This window comes from Staurois parvus, unplaced genomic scaffold (assembly GCF_062004578.1).
Source record: "Staurois parvus isolate SC_StPar_1 unplaced genomic scaffold, SC_StPar_1.0 ptg000420l, whole genome shotgun sequence".
Lineage (NCBI taxonomy): Eukaryota > Metazoa > Chordata > Amphibia > Anura > Ranidae > Staurois > Staurois parvus.
Genome location: NW_028318216.1, coordinates 2858568 through 2880608, shown reverse-complemented (window position 1 = coordinate 2880608; position 22041 = coordinate 2858568). Strand labels below are relative to the sequence as shown.

General features: G+C 42.2%; 1 protein-coding gene across 1 annotated transcript in view; it reads left to right on the top strand.

The window, feature by feature from the left end:
• GMCL1 (germ cell-less 1, spermatogenesis associated) overlaps nucleotides 1-22041 on the top strand; it is a 175771-nt gene that overhangs the window by 146367 nt on the left and 7363 nt on the right. Inside the window, exons 13-14 of the mRNA XM_089687192.1 lie at nucleotides 7307-7452; nucleotides 10133-10220. Coding sequence (XP_089543318.1) covers nucleotides 7307-7452; nucleotides 10133-10220 — 234 coding nt within the window. The remainder of the gene's footprint in view (nucleotides 1-7306; nucleotides 7453-10132; nucleotides 10221-22041) is intronic.

The window sequence follows — 22041 nt, the reverse complement described above, 5'->3', positions numbered from 1 at the left end:
AATAGTGCCCCACTGTTGGTGTCAGTGGGGGAAGAGGATAGTGCCCCAACATTGGTGTCAGTGGGAGGAATAGTACGTCATTGGTGTCAGTGGGGGGTCGAATAGTGCCCCATCGTTGGTGTCCGTGACACCAATGATGGGGCACTATTCCTCCCACTGACACCAATGACACTTAACTTGCTGACCCCTGTTCCAGCATGGTGCTGCTGCAGCCAGCATACCTGGTTGCAGCAGCACCATCTGCACAGCACACTTACCTGTCAGCTGTCCTTCTTCACTCCGGCCTCTCCCTCACTCGATGTTCGCGGGGCCACTCGGCTCCGTCTCCTCGCAGGTGATTGGCTGCCTGTGTAATAAGATTACGGATCTATGGTAATAATCTGAAACGTTAAACTAGTTGCAGACCAAGAAAAGCCATTTGTACACAGGACATTTTGTAGAACATCCAGTGTCTCTGTGGTGCCTCTGGGACACCCCCCAGTGAAAAACAATTGATGGCTAATCAAAGCCGGCATAACTGTATACAGAATATACTGAAGGTGTCGGCAGCTGTCAAAAAAAAAAAAAGCAATCTGAATCATGGTTTATAAATAAAACCATAACAAGATTCAAAGTTATATATGGTTACTTTTCTATCATTATGTTCATTTGTTTGCAGATCAAAGGAATTAAACCTGACAAGTGGTTAAAAAAAAAAAATTTAACCAATTTTCAGCTTTCAGTGCTGTCGCACTTTGAATGACAATTTGGACGGTCATACAACACTGCAACTATATGAAAATCACCTTTCATTGCAATTACAGCTGCGAGTCTTTTTGGGGATGTCTACCAGCTTTGCACATCTAGAGGGTGAAATTTATGCCCATTCTTCTTTGCAAAATAGCTCAAGCTCTGTCAGATTGGATGGAGAGCATCTGTGAAGAGCAATTTTCTTTCAACTTTTTTTTTTTTTTTATTCGTTTTCCAAGACAACCGAACAATAAACGACTGTAACAGTAGTCAAACTCGCATCACATTTTTGCAAAAGTATACATAATGAATTCTGCAAATACGTACAATTATCTGATATCAGGAACATATCTATGTGGAAAAGGTTAGCAGATACACTGCAGCATTGACATTCAGTACAAAGCAATGCACGTTTCGCTTCATCATAAGACACATATGGTACCCAGAGAATAGAATTTTATCCATTTCAGGAACAGTCGAACAGAAATTTAATCAACAAAAAAATTTAACATAGAGGAGAGAAAAAGAGAGAAAGGAGAGGACAAAAAAGTACCATAGAACAAGAAATCCAACAGAATTCGGTAAAATTTCAATATCCGTACCGTATGATACCTTACACTCAGAGGTCAGAGAGCTTGAATAAAATGTTCCAGCGCAACCATTTAATATCAAATACCCTTATAGTATGGTTCGCAAGTGCATAGGACCTTTCATATAGATAATGGGAGTGTACTCTAGTAATCACTGCCGAAATCAGAAGTGATGTAGTAGATTTCCACACTTTAGTGATAGTTAACCAGGCAGCAATTAAGATGTGGGCAATGATTGTTCGACATTGGACAGGAAATAAGTTTGGTGTAATATTTAATAATGCCAGATGTGGATTGAGACTTGTTTGTACTCCCGACACCCGAGAAATCAAAGCAAAAACTTCCTTCCAAAATTCCCGCATACGCACACAGTCCCAAAGAACATGTGTTAGGTTTCCAACCCCACCGCAAGCCCTCCAGCAGGAAGGCGAGGCATCGGGGTAAATTTTGGACAGCTTATATGGAGTAAGATAACAACGGTATAGAATCTTAAGGGAGCTATCCCAATGGTTAGTACACTTTTAAAGACTGATGTTACAGGACCAGGCCGCTTGCCACTCTAAAGGCATAAAGGATCTCCCCAAGTCCCTCGCCCACCTCTCCAGACATGCTATCAGAATCATATTGTAAGAATTTATAAAACCATGAAATGCCTTTTTTTGATCCGGACGAGTTTGATACAATATTCCAGATCTTAGAATCCACCTCCACCCCCAAATTGAAATTTAGCACCTAGGTAGTCCCGAATCTGAAAAAATGGGTATATATTTCCCCGCAATTGTGAGGCATGGATGTCAGTAAACTTAAAGTAGCCTGCTTCTCTCAACGGTTTTACATTAAGATTGGGAATAAGATGTTCATAAATTGTTAGTGGTATGTCTAGTTCAGGGGTAGGCAACCTGCGGCTCTCTAGCTGTTGTGGAACTACATTTCCCATGAGGCATTGCAAAGATTACAAAACTGACAGTTACAGCTATGACTTGCAGAGGCATGATGGAACTTGTAGTCCTGCAACAGCTGGAGAGCCGCAGGTTGCCTACCCCTGGTCTAGTTTAATCTTAGGGGTAGAAGGGGTGGATTTAGATAAGCCCACTAACCATGCGCTCAATGTCGCGGTAATAGAAGGAAAGTAGGTATGTATTAGCTTCGTTGCAATAGTCCTCGCAATTAGTAGAGCCTGGAGATCCCCAGCTTGGACTGTGCTTCTCTCTATTTGTACCCAAAGCTTGTTGGAGGGGATCAGCCAGTGCTGGAGTTGATCTAGCAATGCAGCATAATAGTAGTTAGATACAACAGGGAAACCTATGCCCCCCTTAGATTTATGTTTAATGAGAGCTGAAAACTGGATTCTAGGCCTATGCCCCTTCCAGATATTTTAGTAAATTAGACCTATCGCTGAAAAAATATAAGAATCATTCTAAAATAGTATAAAAGTTTAGGTAGGATCAAAATCTTAAAGGCCGCTACTCTGCCCATCCACAAAAGCTCATGCTTTCCAATTGTCAAGAAGTCCTGGAGGATCACCTGGTGCAGATTTTCGTAATTGTCTTTAAACATGTTAGAGGAAGGGGAGGACACCCGAATACCCAAATACTCCAGATGCTTAGTGGCCCAGCTGTACAAGAACTTGTTTTTAAGACAATGTGAGAGATCTTTTGGAATCCCTATAGGAAGTGCACACGATTTATTAACATTGAGTTTATAGTACGAGATGTCGCTAAACATTTTAAGCATAGAAGTGATTGCTGTCAGCGAAGTCAATGGGTCTGTTATGGTAAGTATGACATCTGCAAACAGGCCAATTTTGTGGGAAACATTTGCTGTTTTTATACCCAAAATCAAGGGATTCAATCTAATTTAAGTCGCCAGGGGTTCCATCACCAAAGAGGGGAGAGGGAACATCCCTGTCTGGTACCATTTGTGATTAAGAAGGGATCTGACAAGGCATTAGATGTAAAAACTTGTGCGGAAGGTACTGTGTATAACGCCGTGATGGCCGATTTGATGTATCCATACATACCAAAATTGGAAAGAGTGGAGTCGAGATACTGCCAGTGAACTCTATCGAAAGCCTTTTCGGCATCTAATGCCAAAAAGACAGTTTGAGATTTACGGAGTTTGGAAATCCTCACTAGATTAATCACCCTATGTGTGCCATCTGCTGCTTGCCTACCTTTAACGAACCCTACCTGGTCTGATTGAATAAGGGAAGGAGTCACTGTTAATAATCTGCTAGCTAAAATTTTAGCATAAATCTTAAGGTCTGTACTAAGTAAAGATATTGGATGAAAATTTTGGGAGCAGTTTGGAGATTTGCCTGGTTTGGGCAGGGTGACTATGATTGCTTTCAGCATCTCTGATGGAAAAGTTGCATTTTGTACAGCCTGCAAGAACTCTTTCCTAATATGGGGTAACAATATGTCTTGAAATTCCTGGTAGTATTCTACAGCAAACCCATCTGCCCCAGGCGATTTCCCCTTCGGTAGCGCTTTAATTGCGGCCAAAATCTCAGTATCTGATATAGGCTGATTTAAAATATCCAGCCTTGACTGATCCAATTTAGGTAGAGAGAGATTGGCAAAAAAGCTATTGATAAGGTCAGGAGTGGGTTGAGGAGTATCGGGATCATTTTTGAGATTGTACAATTGAGTATAGTAGGTCCGAAATGCCTCTGCAATTTTAGTGGGATGAAAAACCGTTTCCTTAGAGTTAGGATCTATCATAGAGGGAATTCTAGTTTTGGCCTCTTTAGCGTTGATGTAGGAGGCCAAAAATGTTCCGGCCTTGTTACCTTGGGTGTAGTAATTAGTTTTAACTCTTCTAAGGTATTTTTCGTGTTGAAGTAGTAGAATTTTCCTAAGAGCTAATCTATTGGTCTGCAATTCCTGCAGCACCCCAGGAGAAAGACCTCTTTTATGTTGGGATTCTAACTTAGCAATCTTAGATAGTAGTTCTAACAAGACCTGTTGCCTATGCTTTTTCTCCCAAGAAGCTAACTGTATTAACACTCCCCGACAGCCTTATGAGCACACCAAACATTGAATATATCTGCATCAGAAGAGGTATTAATATCAAAATACTCCTGCAAAGATTTAGAAACCTGGGAGCGAATACCGGGGTTAAGAAACATAGAAGTATCATTACGCCACAAGGATACCGGGGAAAATTGTAATGACTCCTCAATGCAGACAGATATAGGCGCATGGTCTGACCACGTCATAGGGTGAATTGATGCATTGGTAACACGTTGCAGAAGTTGGAAATCGGTTAAAATATAATCGATCCTGGAGTAAGACCTGTGTGGAGCTGAGTAATATGTGAAATCTTTCTCAGAGTCATGGAAACACCTCCAAGGATCATAAAGGTTTGATTCCTGTAGAGTTGACGCCAAAGAATGTCGTACTGCACGCGACTGGCCCGAAACATCCAAAGACTTGTGGATGACAGCATTAAAGTTCCCACAGTATAGTACAAAACCCTTCTGAATTTCCGTTACTTTCTTCCTCAAGGAATTAAAGAGAGAAATCTGATTCACATTAGGAGCATATAGGTTCACAATCGTGTAGAGAACATTATTTAATTCACACACCAGTATTATGAACCTACCCCTCCGGTCTGTCTCCAGAGAGTGGAGGGAGAATGTTAGTTTTTTACGGCTATCAGAACCCCACACTTCTTCATAGGGGCATTAACTGTGAATACCTGTGGGAACAATCTATGAAAGCAGTGTGGAGGTTTAAGTGTAGAGAAATGAGTCTCTTTTGCACAGATCATATCCCCATGTAATTTCTGTGCCTCTTTCCAAATCATGTTGCGTTTAAAAGGGCTATTGAGACCATGTGCATTCATAGACACAATATTCAGTACCATATTAAAATATATAATGTAGATGATACTAGCTCGCCATCTAGTTGTCTGAAAAAAATCAGCAACACCGTATGGTCAGCAGTAAGGAAGCCACTCACAATATCCAGCTCTCCTTGGATTGGATGCATCGACAGACCCAGTTTCAGTAACCTTTCAGTACTCCAAAGAAAATCCTGGATTAAAGCAGTTGCTGGTACTCTGTTGGAGAAATTTAGAAAAAAGGACAGAAAAAACAATAGAAACAAATAGCAAATAAATGCAAGTGAACCGAATCACTTCAACTTATTGGGGCAATTTCCAGGAACCGCGAGCAACTATGCTCGACAACTATTTGCGGTGTTAGACTAGCGAGGCACCCTATCAAGGTAACCACTGAAAAAAAGAAAGTTGCATCAACCTGCCACTTTGTCCCATTCAGAAGTAACTTTCCTAGTGGAGGATTTGGCGGCCGTCACCTCCTCTCCCGCAGGTAAAAGTCCCCATCTCTTCGCTAGTTGAAGTCCTTCTTCCGAGTTGACAGTCGGTAAACGATTATCTCTTGTTGTTAGCAATTTTGTGGGGAAGCCCCATTGGTATTTTATATTGTGATTGCGAAGCAACTTTGTAAAAGAGTCATTTTGTGCGAGCAATAATAGTATACTGGGAGAGATCTGCATTAAGGGATATCCCATTGTATGGTGTCGGTAACGGATTATGTGTTCTCGCGAAGGACATCAATTCTTCCTCGATGTGGTAGAAGTGAATTCTTGCAATAACGTCCCTAGGGACATGAGCAGGAAGAAAGGAAGGCTTCGGCAATCTATGCACTCTATCCACGATAACATCTCTTTCCGACATAGCAGCCCCAAACCATGATGCTCCCTCCGCCATGTTTTACAGTGGGGATGAGGTTTTGATGTTGATGTGCTGTACCTTTTTTTCTCCACACATAGTGTTGTGTGTTCTTCCCAAACAACTCAATCTTCATTTCATCTGTCCACAGTATATTTTGCCAGTAGTGCTGTGGAACATCCAGGTGCTCTTTTGCAAACTTCAAACGTGCTGCAATATTCTCTTTGGACAGCAATGGCTTCCTCCGTGGTGTCCTCCCATGTACGCCATTCTTGTTTAATGTTTTCCTTATTGTAGATGTGTCAACAAAAATGTTAGCATGTGCCAGAGATTTCTGTAGGTCTTTAGCTGACACTCTGGGATTCTTCTTTACCTCATGCAGCATTCTGCGCTGTGCTCTTGCAGTCATTTTTACAGGACAACCACGCCTAGGGAGAGTAGCAACAGTGCTAAACTTTCTCCATTTGTAGACAGTCTGTCTTACCGTGGACACATGAACATCAAGGCTTTTGGAGATACTTTTGTAACCCTTTCCAGCTTCATGCAAGTCAACAATTCTTGATCGTAGGTCTTCTGACAGTGCTTCTTGAAACCAGTAAACCCAAAACAGGTGTGTGTTTTTTAAGGGCAGGACAGCTGTCAGCAACACATCCAATATCATCACACTGATTGGAGTCAAGGTTGTCTCACTCCTGGCTCCAATTAGCTCTGGGAGAAGTCATTAAGCTAAGGCCTCACATACTTTTTCCTCCCTGCACTGTGAATGTTTACATGTTATGTGCAATTAAACCATGGCAACATCTAATGTTTGTGTAGTATTATGTTCAGCAGACTGTGTTCTTCTATTGTTGTGACTTGGATGACGTTCAGAGCACATTTTATGCCCAATTCATGCAAAACTCCACGTAATCCCAAGGGGTTCACATACTTTTTCTTGCAACTGTACATTACAATTAGGGATAAAGGGATAAGTCTAATTGTGGGGGGAACATTAGAGTGCATAATTTCTTGGGCAGAACTGTAAATGATACAGCGTTCTCTGTACTGCACTATGGAACATGTTGGATATATAAATTATAATAGCGTGTGAGTGTTTCAGTGACTTTGGAATGTAAGCTTTTCTATCACTACAAGATATGAATGTTTTCATCTTTTATTTACCGGCTATTCTGACATTAGGTAGCCTTTTGAATAGGCATGTGCGGACATACTACTATAAACACATGAAAAAACATGTACAATCGTAATATCAATGTGTTTTCAAAGAAATACATTTTTTCCCTTCCCAGTACTGTTGGCGATGGACTGGATTTAACTTTGGTTTCGACTTGCTGGTCACTTACACAAACCGCTATATCATATTTAAAAGGAACACTTTGAATCAGCCATGCAGTGGCTCGGTCAGTCTGCAGCCACAAAGGAACATTGCATACAGGTAGGTTTTACTGGATTATGTTTCAATTAACTGGCATATTAGCTAGCTAGTGTGTATTCCAACATGAGATTCTTTTTTCTTTTTTTTTTTTCAATAAACAATGACTAGGCACACATTTATGCGCATTTCTTATAATGTACAACAGCCACATCTGACCTAGTATTAACCACTTCCCATCCGTCCTATAGCAGAAATGCTGCTACAGGGTGGCACGGGTGCGCTATATATATATATATATATATATATATATATATATATATATACACACACACACACACGTTTGAATGTATGTGTGATTTTTGCATTTCTGACTGGGGGGCGTGCGCACTACCCGCGCCGCCATTCACGGCTGTCAATCACCGGGTCCCGGTCGGTGATTGCTCGCTGGTGCCCGGTGATTGCCAAGCACTTCCAACGGGGGGAGGACTGTTTGTAAACCGGTTCTCCTCTGTGTCAGCTTGTGCACGCTGCTTTGCACGGCTGTACACAGCACAGCCATGCAAAGCAGTATGCTTACAGTGAAGCACACAGCCCAAAGTAAAACAGCACACAGTTAACCCTTTGATCGCCCCACATGTTAACCTCTTCCTACCAAGTGCCATTAGTACAGTGCCTGTGCTTTTTATTAGCACTGATCAGTGTATTGGTGTCACTGGGGATGTCAGTTCCCCCCAGTGTCAGAATGCCCGCCGCAGTCCCGCTATAAGTCGCTGATTGACTCTATGGTGTTCTGTCCTATATTTCTTATTGTGTAATAATTATTAAAGATTTTTCTTGAAGTCTTATTGTTTCAGCATATGTCTTCGGTATATTGAGTTTTCTATAGCTACATTACATCTTCGGTGTGCATTTTTCATCTGTATATAGAAAAAAATATTAAACCTTTGCTCCATCCTAAGCTCTTCCATCTTTCACTCTGTATAGTAAACCTAAGAAAGGCAGCCTGCATACATCTACCAGTTTCCAGATACTTAAATATTGCCACAAGTGTTTTGCCCAACTCCGAGCAAAAAACATTTTTTTCCCATGCAGTGGGACTGTGCTCCCATGGAATGGATTAACTGCTTGTGTGTTTTTTTTTTTTTGTTAAGTTAAGAGGAGAGTGGAGATATACAGGGGATAGACAAAAAAATGGAAACACTACATGACTTGCAGATGTGAAAGTGATGACATGCATTGCATTGAAAGTGGAAGTGATGACATTCTTTTGCTTCCGCTGTGTGATGAGACACCTAGCTAACAGGTGGGAAGCCTCACTTTCGTCATTCACTGCGTGTGCTGCTAGTAATACAGAGTCAGAGCTTCAAAGAGGACAAATTGATGGTGCCCACTCAGCTGGTGCCTCTGTGACTAGAGGTTGGTAATTTGTTTGCTGAGTTGAGAGGTACAGCATCAAAGGTTATGACTACATATACAGTTACCAGGAAAATGTTGTCTGATAAGCTTAGGTGTGATTGATATAGTCAACTGACCGAAAGAGTCAAAAGGAAATTGCGCAGGATTGTGACCTGGAATAAGAAAACAACTGCTGCAAAAGTGACTGCAGAGTGCAATCTCAGTCTTCACGGGCCTGAGATTGAGTTCTGCCGTCACTTTTGCAGCAGTTGTTTTCCTATTCCTGGTCACAATCTTGCACAATGTCCTTTTGTTTTTTTCGGTCAGTTGATCATGTTGACCATGCTTATGCTTACCATTGTCTGAATATATGTAGATGCATATAGGTTTTCAAGTTGTACTATGTTATGTGTGTTTTTAGCAATAAGACTTGTATACATGGTCTCTTGATTGTGGTTGAAAACGTTCTGAAAAAGTAAGGCTTATTTCACATGGATATTTTAGTCCTTGAGCATAAAATCCGTGGTGCTTTCCTGCTCTCGGGGAGCCAAAGTCACCTTTTACGTACAACCTTTACAATTGAATGGCTCTACGAGGCTATACTTGAGTAAATGCAGATTGCTTTTGCAGCAGCATTTACCCACGTGCCTGTGTATGGTGTATTTCCACAAACGTGAAAGTGGCATTTTTAAAGGAAATATGCCATATACACCACTGCAAAAGTGATCTTTTTCACAAGTATAGCCACGTACAGCCATTCACTTGTGTTGAGGGTTGTAAGCAGCTATCTGGGCAAGAGTTGGGAATTTTCTGCTTGAGGACTTTAAGATAATACATGTTCATGTGCATGAGGCCTAACCATACTTATAATCCTTTAAAGTTTAAGGAATCTTCTGTGTCCTGTTTAACTATTACTCACATTCTTGATGAAAAATATGTGGACTATCACTTTAAAAGAAAACCTGTACTGAGAAAATGTGGAAGCGGCCATTGCTATTATCTACTTATGAAAATGCTAAATGCCTAGCATTTTCTTGATCCAGTGGCTTACATATTTCGAGACACTGAACTGGAACAATTTTGCAGATCAGGAATTACTACTTTATTCCAACATTAATCTGCAAGCCAGTGACTTCAATATTTTGAGGCACTGACCTAGAACAATTTTGCAGATCAGGACTTACTACTTTATTCTAACATTAATCTGCAGGCCAATGACTTTCAGTCACTGCGGCCAGACCAAGACAACAGGGGGTCCCCGGTGGCACCCCACTGATCTCCGTATGGGTTTTCTTTTGTTTTCTCAAAACCCAACATTTGTAAAGAATTTCTGTTGTTTGCACAGATTGCGCTTATTGTCGTTTGATACCAATGGTAAAGTCATCTGCAATAGAACAAGTGGATATCAGATCCTTGGCCTTGAGAAAGATCAGGTATGTGCAATATTTCAATATTTTAATGGTGATATACATTTCTGTGGAACTCTTCAGCAGTTATCTATAAATCAAGTGTTATAAACAGGCTTGTGGACAAAGCAAATTAAATATTAGATTGTTACTACAGTAAATCACTAGTTCTGATTAGTCCCTTGGCATTCGTAATTTGCCGATTAGCACTAAAAATGGCATAACAGCCCGTAAAAACTTAAAGCGGAGCTCCAGTCATTTTTGTGTTTTATTAACCACTTCCAGACCGGACACTTTTACCCCCTTCCTGACCAGGGCAATTTTCAGCTTTCAGCGCTATCACACTTTAAATGACAATTGCGTGGTCATGCAACACTGTACCCAAATGAATTTTTTACCATTTTTTTGAGACAGATAAAGCTTTATTTTGGTGGTATTTATTCACCGCTGGGATTTTTATTTTTTTTGCTATGTAAATGGAAACGTCCCAAAATTTTGAAAAAGTGTTTTTTTATAACATTTTGCAAATAAATAATATTTCATCATAAATCTTGGCCAAAATTTATTCCGTTCTCTTTTTAGTAAAAAAAAAAATCCAAATTAGTTTATAACCAAAAATTATAATTTTTAAACATTTTTTTTTACATTTTTATTTTTTTTTATATTTTTTATTTTTTACATACTGTCACCCTAGCAGTAGTGTCACCATGGTGACACTGTATTACTTGTGGGTGTGATGATTTTTTTTTTTTTTTTTTTTACACTGATTGCTTTTACCCCCATATAGGATGTAAAAGCAATCATTTCTCTTTCTCTCTGTGTGCATTCCTGCACTCATTGAGAAGTACTGAGTGAGCTGTGATTGGTCACAGCTTGTCACATGGTACAAGGCTGTTGTGAATAGCCTTGTACCATGTGACCTCTGTGATCATTCACAGATTTCACACGTAGTAAGCAATGATGTCACAAGTGACATCTTGCTTACTACTTTGCATGTGATCACTGATTGGTCAATCAGTGATCACATGATCGGGACCTCGTACAGAGGTCCCGTCCGACGATCGGTGTTTCACTGTGTCCGGAAGACACAGTGGGCACCGGATCGCGGTGCTGCGCGCTCCCAGGGAGCGCGCACAAGCAGGGTGCGGGGAGGCCGTTTATAAACGGCCACCCGACCCTGCAGTGCCACCGCCCGGCCGTTTATATGCAACGCCCCTTCTCTCTCCAGCACCGGCATTTCAACTGTGGGAACCAGGCTGTGACAGCTTGTGGCTTCACAGCTGGGTGCCCACTGCGCGTGCGTGAGTGAGTCACGCTGCGCATTCTGATTGGTCCATCAGTCTTCTGGAACCTGTGAAGGTTCTCAGGAGACTGCAGGAGGAAGGAAGGGGGGGGGGGCGATACTTCCATGTATGAGCAGTGTGGTTGTACAGAATTTGATCTACTGACCGCCTTCTTTACAATCGCCCTGTCGGATTTTCTCAGATCAGTGCTGCAGGCTATAGCCTGCAGAGTTGATCAATATATTCTGAGGGCGGGGAAGTCTCCCCACTGTCAGAATAGGATAGCCCAGTGAGGAGGCCTCCCTCACCCACTTCACATTTGTAGATGGGGGGCATTGGGTCAGGTTCACTGAGGACTACAAGCTGACAGCCGCTAAGGCTGTCGGGACTTGTAGTCTCTCATTCACAGATGACTGCGAATGAGTGACATGGGCAGAGGCCCGCACATCCACGTTTTTATAAAATTTGACCGCTAGCGAGGGCAGGGAAAAGATCTCCTGCTAGCTGTCAAAGCGGGGAGCAGAGACTGGTCTGAACGTAACATGTTACACCCTGACAATGGGTGTAACGTGTTATGAAAGGTGAACTTATCCTTTGTAGATGGCCATACATGGATCCTAATTTGGCCAGTTCAGCAGGGACTGTCTGAATTTTAATCCATGTATGGGGACAGTGTGGTTTGTAAAGAAGTCAGTGTAATGGTCAATCTCTGTACAACCAGCTTGCTGGGTAAATGCCATTTGATCACCACCACTGGCACTGACCAGTGAATTCTGAAGGCGGGAAAGTCTCCCTGCTGTCAGAATACAAGATTGCAGTGGGGAGGATTCCCTCATTAACCTCAAATGTGTAGATGGGGGAATAGGGTCAATTTCTTTAGTGCAACTTGCTGGTTGAACAAAAACCAAAATCATCTATGGGCTGCCTCAGGCAAAGCACTCTAGATTTGACTGCTGAGTGGGAAATGTCTGCCTGTTTACACTGAGGCTGATTTATTCCGTTATAAACTTCATTTTAATATCCCTGTAAACATATATAGATTGTACTGTATACATCATAGATGAAAGTTAATTGTAGCAAACGTAAGAAGTTTGCTGATGTCTGACATGTTATCTAATGTGTATACAGGAAGCTCCCAGAATTGATTGGAAAGAAACCATTTTGCCATTTTTATAAAGAAAAGAATCTGGTTGAAGAATGAAATAGGAGATTTTTAATATTAAATCACAAAATGCCTTTTATAGAAATTTGATTTACTGTGCCTTTTTTCAAGAATGTGGATTCTTTTCTTTCTTAAGGCTTGAAATGACCAAAAAAGCTTTCAAAGGCATAGGTCTCAAACAAATTAAGTTATTCCAGGAATTTTCTGAATTCTCAAAGAGGGATGGCAGCGTGTGTTTTCACTCATGAAGGGTTTAATGAGAAGCTGTGCGTCAAGCACTTCTCTCACTAATTTCATTCCTTACCCAAAAGTTGCTCCCGCAGAGTTGATGAGGCTTTCAGCATGTACAGAACTGATATAATGCAGAACATTTATAACCAGACAAATTTGTCTTCACTAATGTTCATTTTGGATATCTAGGGTAATAACTGTTTATTCGTTGTCATGAATTATTTATCTTTTTTTTTTTTTTCTTTTTTAAGCCTGACACTGGAGAACTTAGATTATCTCTTTCAATGGGGTTGTGCCTGCACTGCAAGGATTAACTGCTTGTTTAGTTCTAGGGCACATAGAAAAGTTGATTTACTTACCTGATCCTCATCTTCTTCCTGTTACTAGACCGTTCCCTGCAGCATCTTCTCCTCCGTGCTCCAGCAGTTTAAAGTCCTGACATCATCAAGTCTAATGCAAGATACATAGCCCTGCATTGGATGTGATGACGCTGAGGGACAATCCACAGCTGGAGCATGGGGGAGTGCCATCTGCTGGAGGAGCGGAGGGTAAGGTAAGTAAAAGTGCGTCTCCTGTCCCTAGACAAAATAAGCCGGTAAAATTCATATTTATAGGGCACAACTGTGCCTTATTAGTGAAGTAAGGGCCCTACTATCTCTATGGGTCAATAGCATCTACTGCATTCACACAGTGCAGGCAAAATTCTTGTTCATTTTATGTTATCTGCACACTAAAAACCCAACTCTTATCACATTGTCATTGGACAGCTTTGTTTCCATAATACTTTTTTACATAAAAGTGGGACATTATTATTATTACATCGAGTTTATATAGCGCCAAAGGGTTTGCTCAGCGCTGTACAATAGAGGGGGGGGGGACAATACATGAAACCTTACAGCAACTACAAACAGCACACGAGGGGTTAGAGGGCCCTACTCTTTCGAGCTTACAATCTAGAAGGGAGGGGGTAGTGGTACAGGAGGAAGTGGCTGTGGGGGATGGAGTGGTAGGAGGAATGAAGGAGAACGGCTGTTAGGTGAGGGTGGGGTAGGCTTCCCTGAAGAGGTGGGTTTTCAGGGAGCACCTGAAGGTGAGGAGGGAAGGTGACAGTCTGATGGATTAAGGTAGTGAGTTCCAGAGGATGGGGGAGGACCTGGAGAAGTCTTGCAGTCGTGCGTGGGAGGAGGAGACCAGGGAGCAAGATAGGAGGTCCTGTGAAGAAGGAAGGGTACGGGTAGGGTGGTACCTGGGAATCCGGTTGGTGAGGTAGTTAGGGGCAGTGTTGTGAATGGCTTTGTAGGTCAGAGTGAGTAGTTTGAATTTGATGCGTTGGGCAATAGGGAGCCAGTGGAGGGATAGGCAGAGGGGGATGGCAGAGGTGGAGCGGTTGGGAGGTGGATGAGTCTAGCCGCTGCGTTCAGAATGGTCTGAAGCGGGGAGAGCCTGCACTGGGGTAGGCCGGTGAGAAGGGAGTTGCAGTAGTCAAGGCGTGAGATAATCAGGGAGTGAACGAGTAGCTTAGTGGTGTCTGGGGTAAGGAAGGAGCGTATCTTGGCGATGTTGCGAAGGTGGAGCCTGCATGTGTTTGTATGTGATTTGACATGAGGTTGGAAGAAAAGGTTTGAGTCCAGAATGACGCCAAGGACTTTGGCTTGCGGGGCGGGATTGATGGTGGTGTTGGTAGTGATGGATAGGATGGGGGGGGGCGTGGGCAGGGGGAAAGACGAGAAGCTCGGTTTTGGAGAGGTTAAGCTTGAGGAAATGGAGCGACATCCGGTCTGAGATGTCGTTTAGGAGGTGAGTGATGTGGGTGGAGAATGTGCGGGTGAGGTGAGGGGTGGAGAGGTAAATTTGCGTGTCATCAGCGTAGAGGTGGTAGTTGAAGCCGTGGGAGTGTAGGAGTTTGCCAAGGGAGGAGGTGTAGATGGAGAAGAGAAGGGGTCCAAGGACGGAGCCCTGGGGGACCCCAACAGAGAGGGGGAGGGAAGGGGAGGTGGCACCGTTGTAGGAAACACTGAAGGAGCGTCGGGATAGGTAAGAGGAGAACCAGGAGAGAGCGGTGTCATTGATGCCAAGGGAGAGTAGTTTATTGAGGAGGGGGTGGTCAACTGTGTTGAAGGCCGCGGAGAGGTCTAGGAGAAGGAGGACAGAGTAGTCGCCTTTGGCTTTGGCGGTAAGTAGGTCGTTGGTGATTTTGAGGAGGGCGGTTTCAGTGGAGTGTAGGGGACGGAAGCCGGACTGTAGTGGATCAAGGAGATTGTTGTCAGGTGGGCGCTTAGGCGGTCGTAGACTAAGCGCTCAAGGAGCTTGGAAGTGAGTGGCAGCAGGGAGATGGGTCTGAGGTTGTTTGGGTCAATGGGGTCCAGGTAGGGCTTTTTGAGTATGGGGGTGATGTGCGCATGCTTTAGGGGGGAGGAGAATAAGCCGGTAGAGAGGGAGAGATTGAAGATGTGGGTGAGGGAGCGGATGAGGGAAGAGGGGGGTGACCGGAGGAGTTGAGAGGGGATAGGGTCCAGGGGGCAGGTAATGAGGCTGGCTTCTGAGAATACCCTGGTGACTTCCTCAGTGGTAGCAGGGCTGAAGGAGTGCAGTGCTGGGGGGGGTTACGGTAAGCGGGGCCTTGGGTGTGGTGGGAGGGCAGTGCGGTTGCGAGGTCAGAGACATCAAAATATACAATAATATATAATGAAACTAATCATTGTTATGTTTTATCTGTGTGTTGTACAAAAAAAAAAGAAAGCGGACCTTTTTGGGTACCGCTAAAAAGTAAAAAAAATGCCCCCTAATAGAGAATATATGGCTAGGAGATGAGATAATTTAGAGCATTATGTACCTTAATCTGTGGCTCCTGATGGTCTGATTTTCTTCTAGCGCTAGAATTTGGGTGAGCAAGCCCTGCTTCATCACATACAATGCAGAATCAGCAGTGGCTTATGCTCCTGCAAGGTGGTATTGACTTCAGAAAAAGGGGCAGTAGCAACACTGGTTGAAAATAGTGGTTTTAGGGGGCTGCTTGCCAACTACTGGACCCCAGATTAAGTTGAAGAGTTACTCCTCTTTTGATGAAAAGAAAAAATCCCCTTTGGGTAATGAGCATTGCATGGAGTTTACTCCTGTTTTTGCTCTTTAGAAACATGACCATGTCTTTTGCACACTGACTCGTTCATTATAATGGGCTGATGCACTTTGTGTTATGATGAAAAGCTGCATTGTCTGCATCCCTTTACAAGTAATTAGCCCTTAGTGTAGCTCACCAAACATAAAATGTTGCAGTAGAGGCATAATTTCTGACTTGTGTCCTAGTGCAGATGTCTGCGAAAATCAGTGAGCCAATCACACAAGCAGGTTCTGACATGTATTGAGGCGTTCTCTACATCAATGGTGAACAGAACGCCTTCAGGTTGCTATTTTACAGAAAATTACAGTGCTGCAGAGTGATCTAGAAAGGTGATTTTTAGAGATGTGCATGATGGAAACATTTTGTTTTGTTTCAGCTTCGTTCATTAAGTAATGGGGGTTTTTTTGGTCATATTTGCTTTGTTAGAATTTGTTTTCAGAATTCGTTTTGTATATTCAGATTTGTTTCATACCTGTATATTCATGGACCGATATATTTGTTCTATTTTTTCTGTTCTACTCTATTCTGGTTTGTTCTGTTTTTATTCTATTTTTATATCCTGTTTTTCTATTCTATAAAGCAGCCTGAGTTGCAATCATACTCTTATTTCTCATTTTATACTTTTACTGTGTTTATTGCATTGTGTTTCCATTTCAAATTCATTTTCAAATTCAAATTTATATTCAAATTTGGATGATTCGCTTCATTATAGTTTATTTTGGATTCGTTGAAATTCGTTAGTATTGTGATTTGGAAATCTAGATACATCCGAATAATGAAAGTTAGTCCAAATTTCGATTCGTAACGAAACAAACCGCACGTCTAGTGGTTTTTAATAACACTAAATTACCATATGGTATGTGTAGCAATTGGAAAGGCTATATTTATTTATTTGCTTCCTTTTTCATGAAAGTGCAATTACACTTTATTACTGTTTTATCTGTCATGTTGTTTTTTTTTGTTTTGTTTTTTTTATTATTGTTTTAGCTCCCTAGAGCATTAAGTGCATATAGCACTTGGTCCCATTGAATTCCGTACTTTCTTTCAGCAATGCTGCTAAGTCCCATTAAAATCCATCCCCATTCAGCAATGCTGCTAAGTAGGAGTTTTGATTGACATCAAGAGCCACTCTGGAGACCAGGGCTGCACTTCACAAAAACAGATCACATAGCCAGCAGGGCTGTGTGTCTATCAGAGCTGCTTTTACATACACTATATTGCCAAAAGTATTGGGATTCCCCTCCAAATCATTGGATTCAGGTGTACCAATCGCCTCTATCGCCACAGGTATATAAAATCAAGCACCTAGGCATGTAGACTGCTTCTACAAACATTTGTGAAAGAATGGGTCGCTCTCAGGAGCTCAGTGAATTCACGCGTGGTACCGTGATAGGTTGTCACCTGTGCAATAAGTCCACCTGTGAAATTTCCTTGCTACTAAATATTCCATGGTCAACCGTTAGTGGTATTATAACAAAGTGGAAGCAACTGGGAACAGCAACTCAGCCACGAAGTGGTAGGCCACACAAAATGACAGAGAGGAGCCAGTGCATGCTGAAGTGCACAAAAGTCGCCAACTGTCTGCAGACTCAATAGCTAGAGACCTCCAAACTTTGTGCGGCCTTCAGAATAGCACAACAGTGCGTAGAGAGCTGGACTCTAGAGCAGTGGAGATGTGTTCTCTGGAGTGATGAATCACGCTTCTCTGTCTGGCAGTCCGATGGACGTGTCTGGGTTTGGCGGTTGCCAGGAGAACACTACTTGCCTGACTGCATTGTGCCAACTGTAAAGTTTGTTGGAGGGGGATTATGGTGTGGGGTTCTTTTTCAGGGATTGGGCTTGGCCCCTTCCTGTTCCATCATGACTGCGCACCAGTGCACAAAGCAAGGTCCATAAAGACGAGGCTGAGCGAGCTTGGGGTGGAGAAGCTTGACTGGCTGGCACGGAGTCCTGATCTCAACTGGCCTGCACAGAGTCCTGACCTCAACCCAATAGAACACCTTTGGGATGAATTAGAGTGGAGATTGTGAGCCAGGCCTTCTCATCCAACATCAGTGCCTGACCTCACAAATGTGTTTCTGGAAGAATGGTCAAACATTCCCATAGACACTCCTAAACCTTGTGGACAGTCTTCTCAGAAGAGTTGAAGCTGTTATACAGTAAAGGAAATAAGTATTTGATCCCCTGCTGAATTTGAATGTTTGCCCACTCACAAAGACATGATCAGTCTAAAAATCAAATGGTAGATGTATTGTAACACTGAGAGACAGAATAGCAACAAAAAATTGAACAGAAATGCATGTCTAACAAATTATGCACGGATTTGTATGTTTATGAGGGAAATAAGTATTTGATCCCCTATCATTCAGCAGGATATCTGGCTACCAGGTGTCTTTCATACAGGTAACAAGCTAAGATTAGAAGCCGTATCTTAAAGGGAGTGCTGCTAATCTCATTTTGTAACCTGTATAAAAGACACCTGTCCACAGGAGCAATCAAACAATCAGATTCAAAACTCTCCACCATGGCAAAGACCAAAGAGCTCTCCAAGGATGTCAGGGACAAGATTGTAGACCTACACAAGGCTGGACTGGGCTACCAAACTATCGCCAAGCAGCTTGGTGAGAAGGTGACAACAGTTGGTGCAATCATTCACAAATGGAAGAAACACAAAACAACTGTCAGTCTCCCTAGGTCTGGTGCACCATGCAAGATCTCACCTCGTGGAGTGTCAATGAGAACAGTGAGGAATCATCCCAGAACTACACGTGATGATCTTGTCCCTGATCTCTAGGCAACTGGGACCACAGTCACTAAGAAAACAATTGGTAACACGCTACGCCGACAAGGATTGAAATATTGCAGTGCCTGCAAGGTCCCTCTGCTCAAGAAAGCACATATCCAGGCCCGTCTGAAGTTTGCCACTGAACATCTGTATGATGCAGAGGAGGACTGGTAGAAAGTATTGTGGTCAGATGAGACCAAAATTGAGCTCTTTGGCATCAACTCAACTCGCTGTGTTTGGTGGAGGAGGAATGCTGCCTATGACCCCAAGAACACCATCCCAACTATCAAACATGGTGGAAACATTTGGCTGAACTTACAGTGGGGATCGAAAGTTTTGGCACCCCAGCTAAAAATTTGTATTAATGTGCATAAAGAAGCCAAGGAAAGATGGAAAAATCTCCAAAAGGCATCAAATTACAGATTAGACATTCTTATAATATGTCAACAAAAGTTAGATTTTATTTCCATCATTTACACTTTCAAAATAACAGAAAACAAAAAAATGGTGTCTGCAAAAGTTTGGGCACCCTGCAGAATTTATAGCATGCACTGCCCCCTTTGCCAAGCTGAGACCTGCCAGTGTCATGGAATGTTCTCAATCATCGTCTGGGAAGACCAGGTGATGTCAATCTCAAAGGTTTTAAATGCCCAGACTCATCTGACCTTGCCCCAACAATCAGCACCATGGGTTCTTCTAAGCAGTTGTCTAGAAAACTGAAACTGAAAATAGTTGACGCTCACAAAGCTAGAGCAGGCTATAAGAAGATAGCAAAGCGTTTTCAGTTGTCAATATCCTCTGTTCGGAATGTAATTAAGAAATGGCAGTCATCAGGAACAGTGGAAGTTAAAGCAAGATCTGGAAGACCAAGAAAAATATCAGACAGAACAGCTCGCAGGATTGTGAGAAAAACTATTCAAAACCCACGTTTGACTGCACGATCCCTCCAGAAAGATCTGGCAGACACTGGAATTGTGGTACACTATTCCACTATAAAGAGATACTTGTACAAATATGGTCTTCATGGAAGAGTCATCAGAAGAAAACCTGTTCTACGTCCTCACCACAAAAATCATCGTTTGAACTTTGCAAATGAACATATAGACAAGCCTGATGCATTTTGGAAACAAGTTCTGTGGACCGATGAGGTTAAAATTTAACTTTTTGGCCGGAATGAGCAAAGGTACGTTTGGAGAAGAAGGGGCACAGAATTTAATGAAAAGAACCTCTGTCCAACTGTTAAGCATGGGGTTGGATAAATCATGCTTTGGGGTTGTGTTGCAGCCAGTGGCACAGGGAACATCTCACGAGTAGAAGGAAAAATGGATTCAATAAAATTTCAGCAAATTTTGGATGGTAACTTGATGCCATCTGTGAAAAAGCTGAAGTTAAAGAGAGGATGGCTTCTACAAATGGATAATGATCCTAAACACACCTCGAAATCCACGGGGGATTACATCAAGAGGTATAAACTGAAGGCTTTGCCATGCCTTCACAATCTCCTCACCTCAACATAATTGAAAATCTATGGATAGACCTTAAAAGAGCAGTGCATGACAGACAGCCCAGAAATCTCAAAGAACTGGAAGACTTTTGTAAGGAAGAATGGGCAAAGATACCTCAAACAAGAATTGAAAGACTCTTGGCTGGCTACAAAAAGCGTTTACAAGCTGTGATACTTGTCAAATGGGGCAGTACAAGATATTAACTCTGCAGGGTGCCCAAACTTTTGCAGACGCCATTTTTTTGTTTTCTGTTATTTTGAAAGTGTAAATGATGGAAATAAAATCTAACTTTTGTTGACATATTATAAGAATGTCTAATCTGTAATTTGATGCCTTTTGGAGATTTTTCCATCTCTCCTTGGCTTCTTTATGCACATTAATACAAATTTTTAGCTGGGGTGCCCAAATTTTCGATCCCCACTGTACCTCTCCTGTTACGTTTCTCTAAGTCCTCAAGCTTCTGGAGGGTCGGAGGCAAGATTCAGTTTGACAGTGTCCATGTCTTGTTCACGGTTGTCAATCACCAGATTTGCATCGTCCATTTTATGTTCAAGATCATCGATATGGGATCCTATGTCCCTTATTTCGTTAGTGATCTTAGTGGTGAGTTGTTCCGTTGCTGTATTCAATTTCTGTTGTAGGAGAAGTTTAAACTTTTCAAGAAGAGCTGAATCTCAGACTGCCACAACAGTGAGCTCTGTAAATTGTGCGGCAGAAAGACTGTCGTTAAATGAGTAGTCCAGAGGGCATATAAGCTCTTGGGACATGAATGGATATTCAGGTGGAGGTTGTGGAGAGGCCATTTTTAGGAGGAGGCCTTTTAGCAGGAGTAGCTGGGATCTTAGAGGAGCCCGCTGTTGATTTGTTTGATTTGGCCGGAGTAGTAGTGGATTGTTTCCCCATGGTCTCAGGGGAAACCAAGGGTACATGGAAGAGGATCCGTCCAGAGACAGTAATGGTCATTAAGAAGAACAGTTCAGAGGAGTGTCAAGGCTTGTAATACAGATCAAAAGGCAACGAGATCAAATGATATTAGGAAAAGCATTGCAGAAGAAACTGGCTCTGGGATCAGGCAGAGCACAATCAGGGCCTTGGTGTATCCAGGTGGGTAGGAGGCCATGAAACCCCGGCGGGTCAGGTGGCACAATTTTACTGTGAGTATAAATAGTGAAGAGCTAGAAATGAGTATGATATTAACATATAATATACAGTGCTCTGTTAAGATAGTACATATAATGATGATATTAATACGTGACACACCAATATATAAACACACTGTGCTCTGATCACATTTGGATCCAATAAAGTGCAACTCTAGTGATAACCACAGTATACACTTGTGGTGACACTCCGTGATACAAATCCCCCCTTATTTGAATCCTTTTCAGGATAAACTTGGTGATTAGACAATCGTGGTCCCTTATATAAAGGGAAAATATAATTGTGTTTGGTGCCTTATAAACACTAAATTGAACTTATGAATAATATTCAGTGCCTTCTTAAAGAGAGAAATAAACTAACAAAATACCCAATAATTATGCATAAATAACAAAATCCTCCCACAAAAGTCCAATGAACATATATACGTGATTCTCCAAAACAAAAAATCATGCAAGTGAATTTGATGGTTTGAGAGAATAGAATTGCAATATTCAAATACAAAAAGTTGCAGCGCTTGAGTGTATAATACAGGGAATTAACATGAATAGCAGACTTAAACATTCATATTTTGACATGCACCAGATCCCACACTCTTAAATTGAT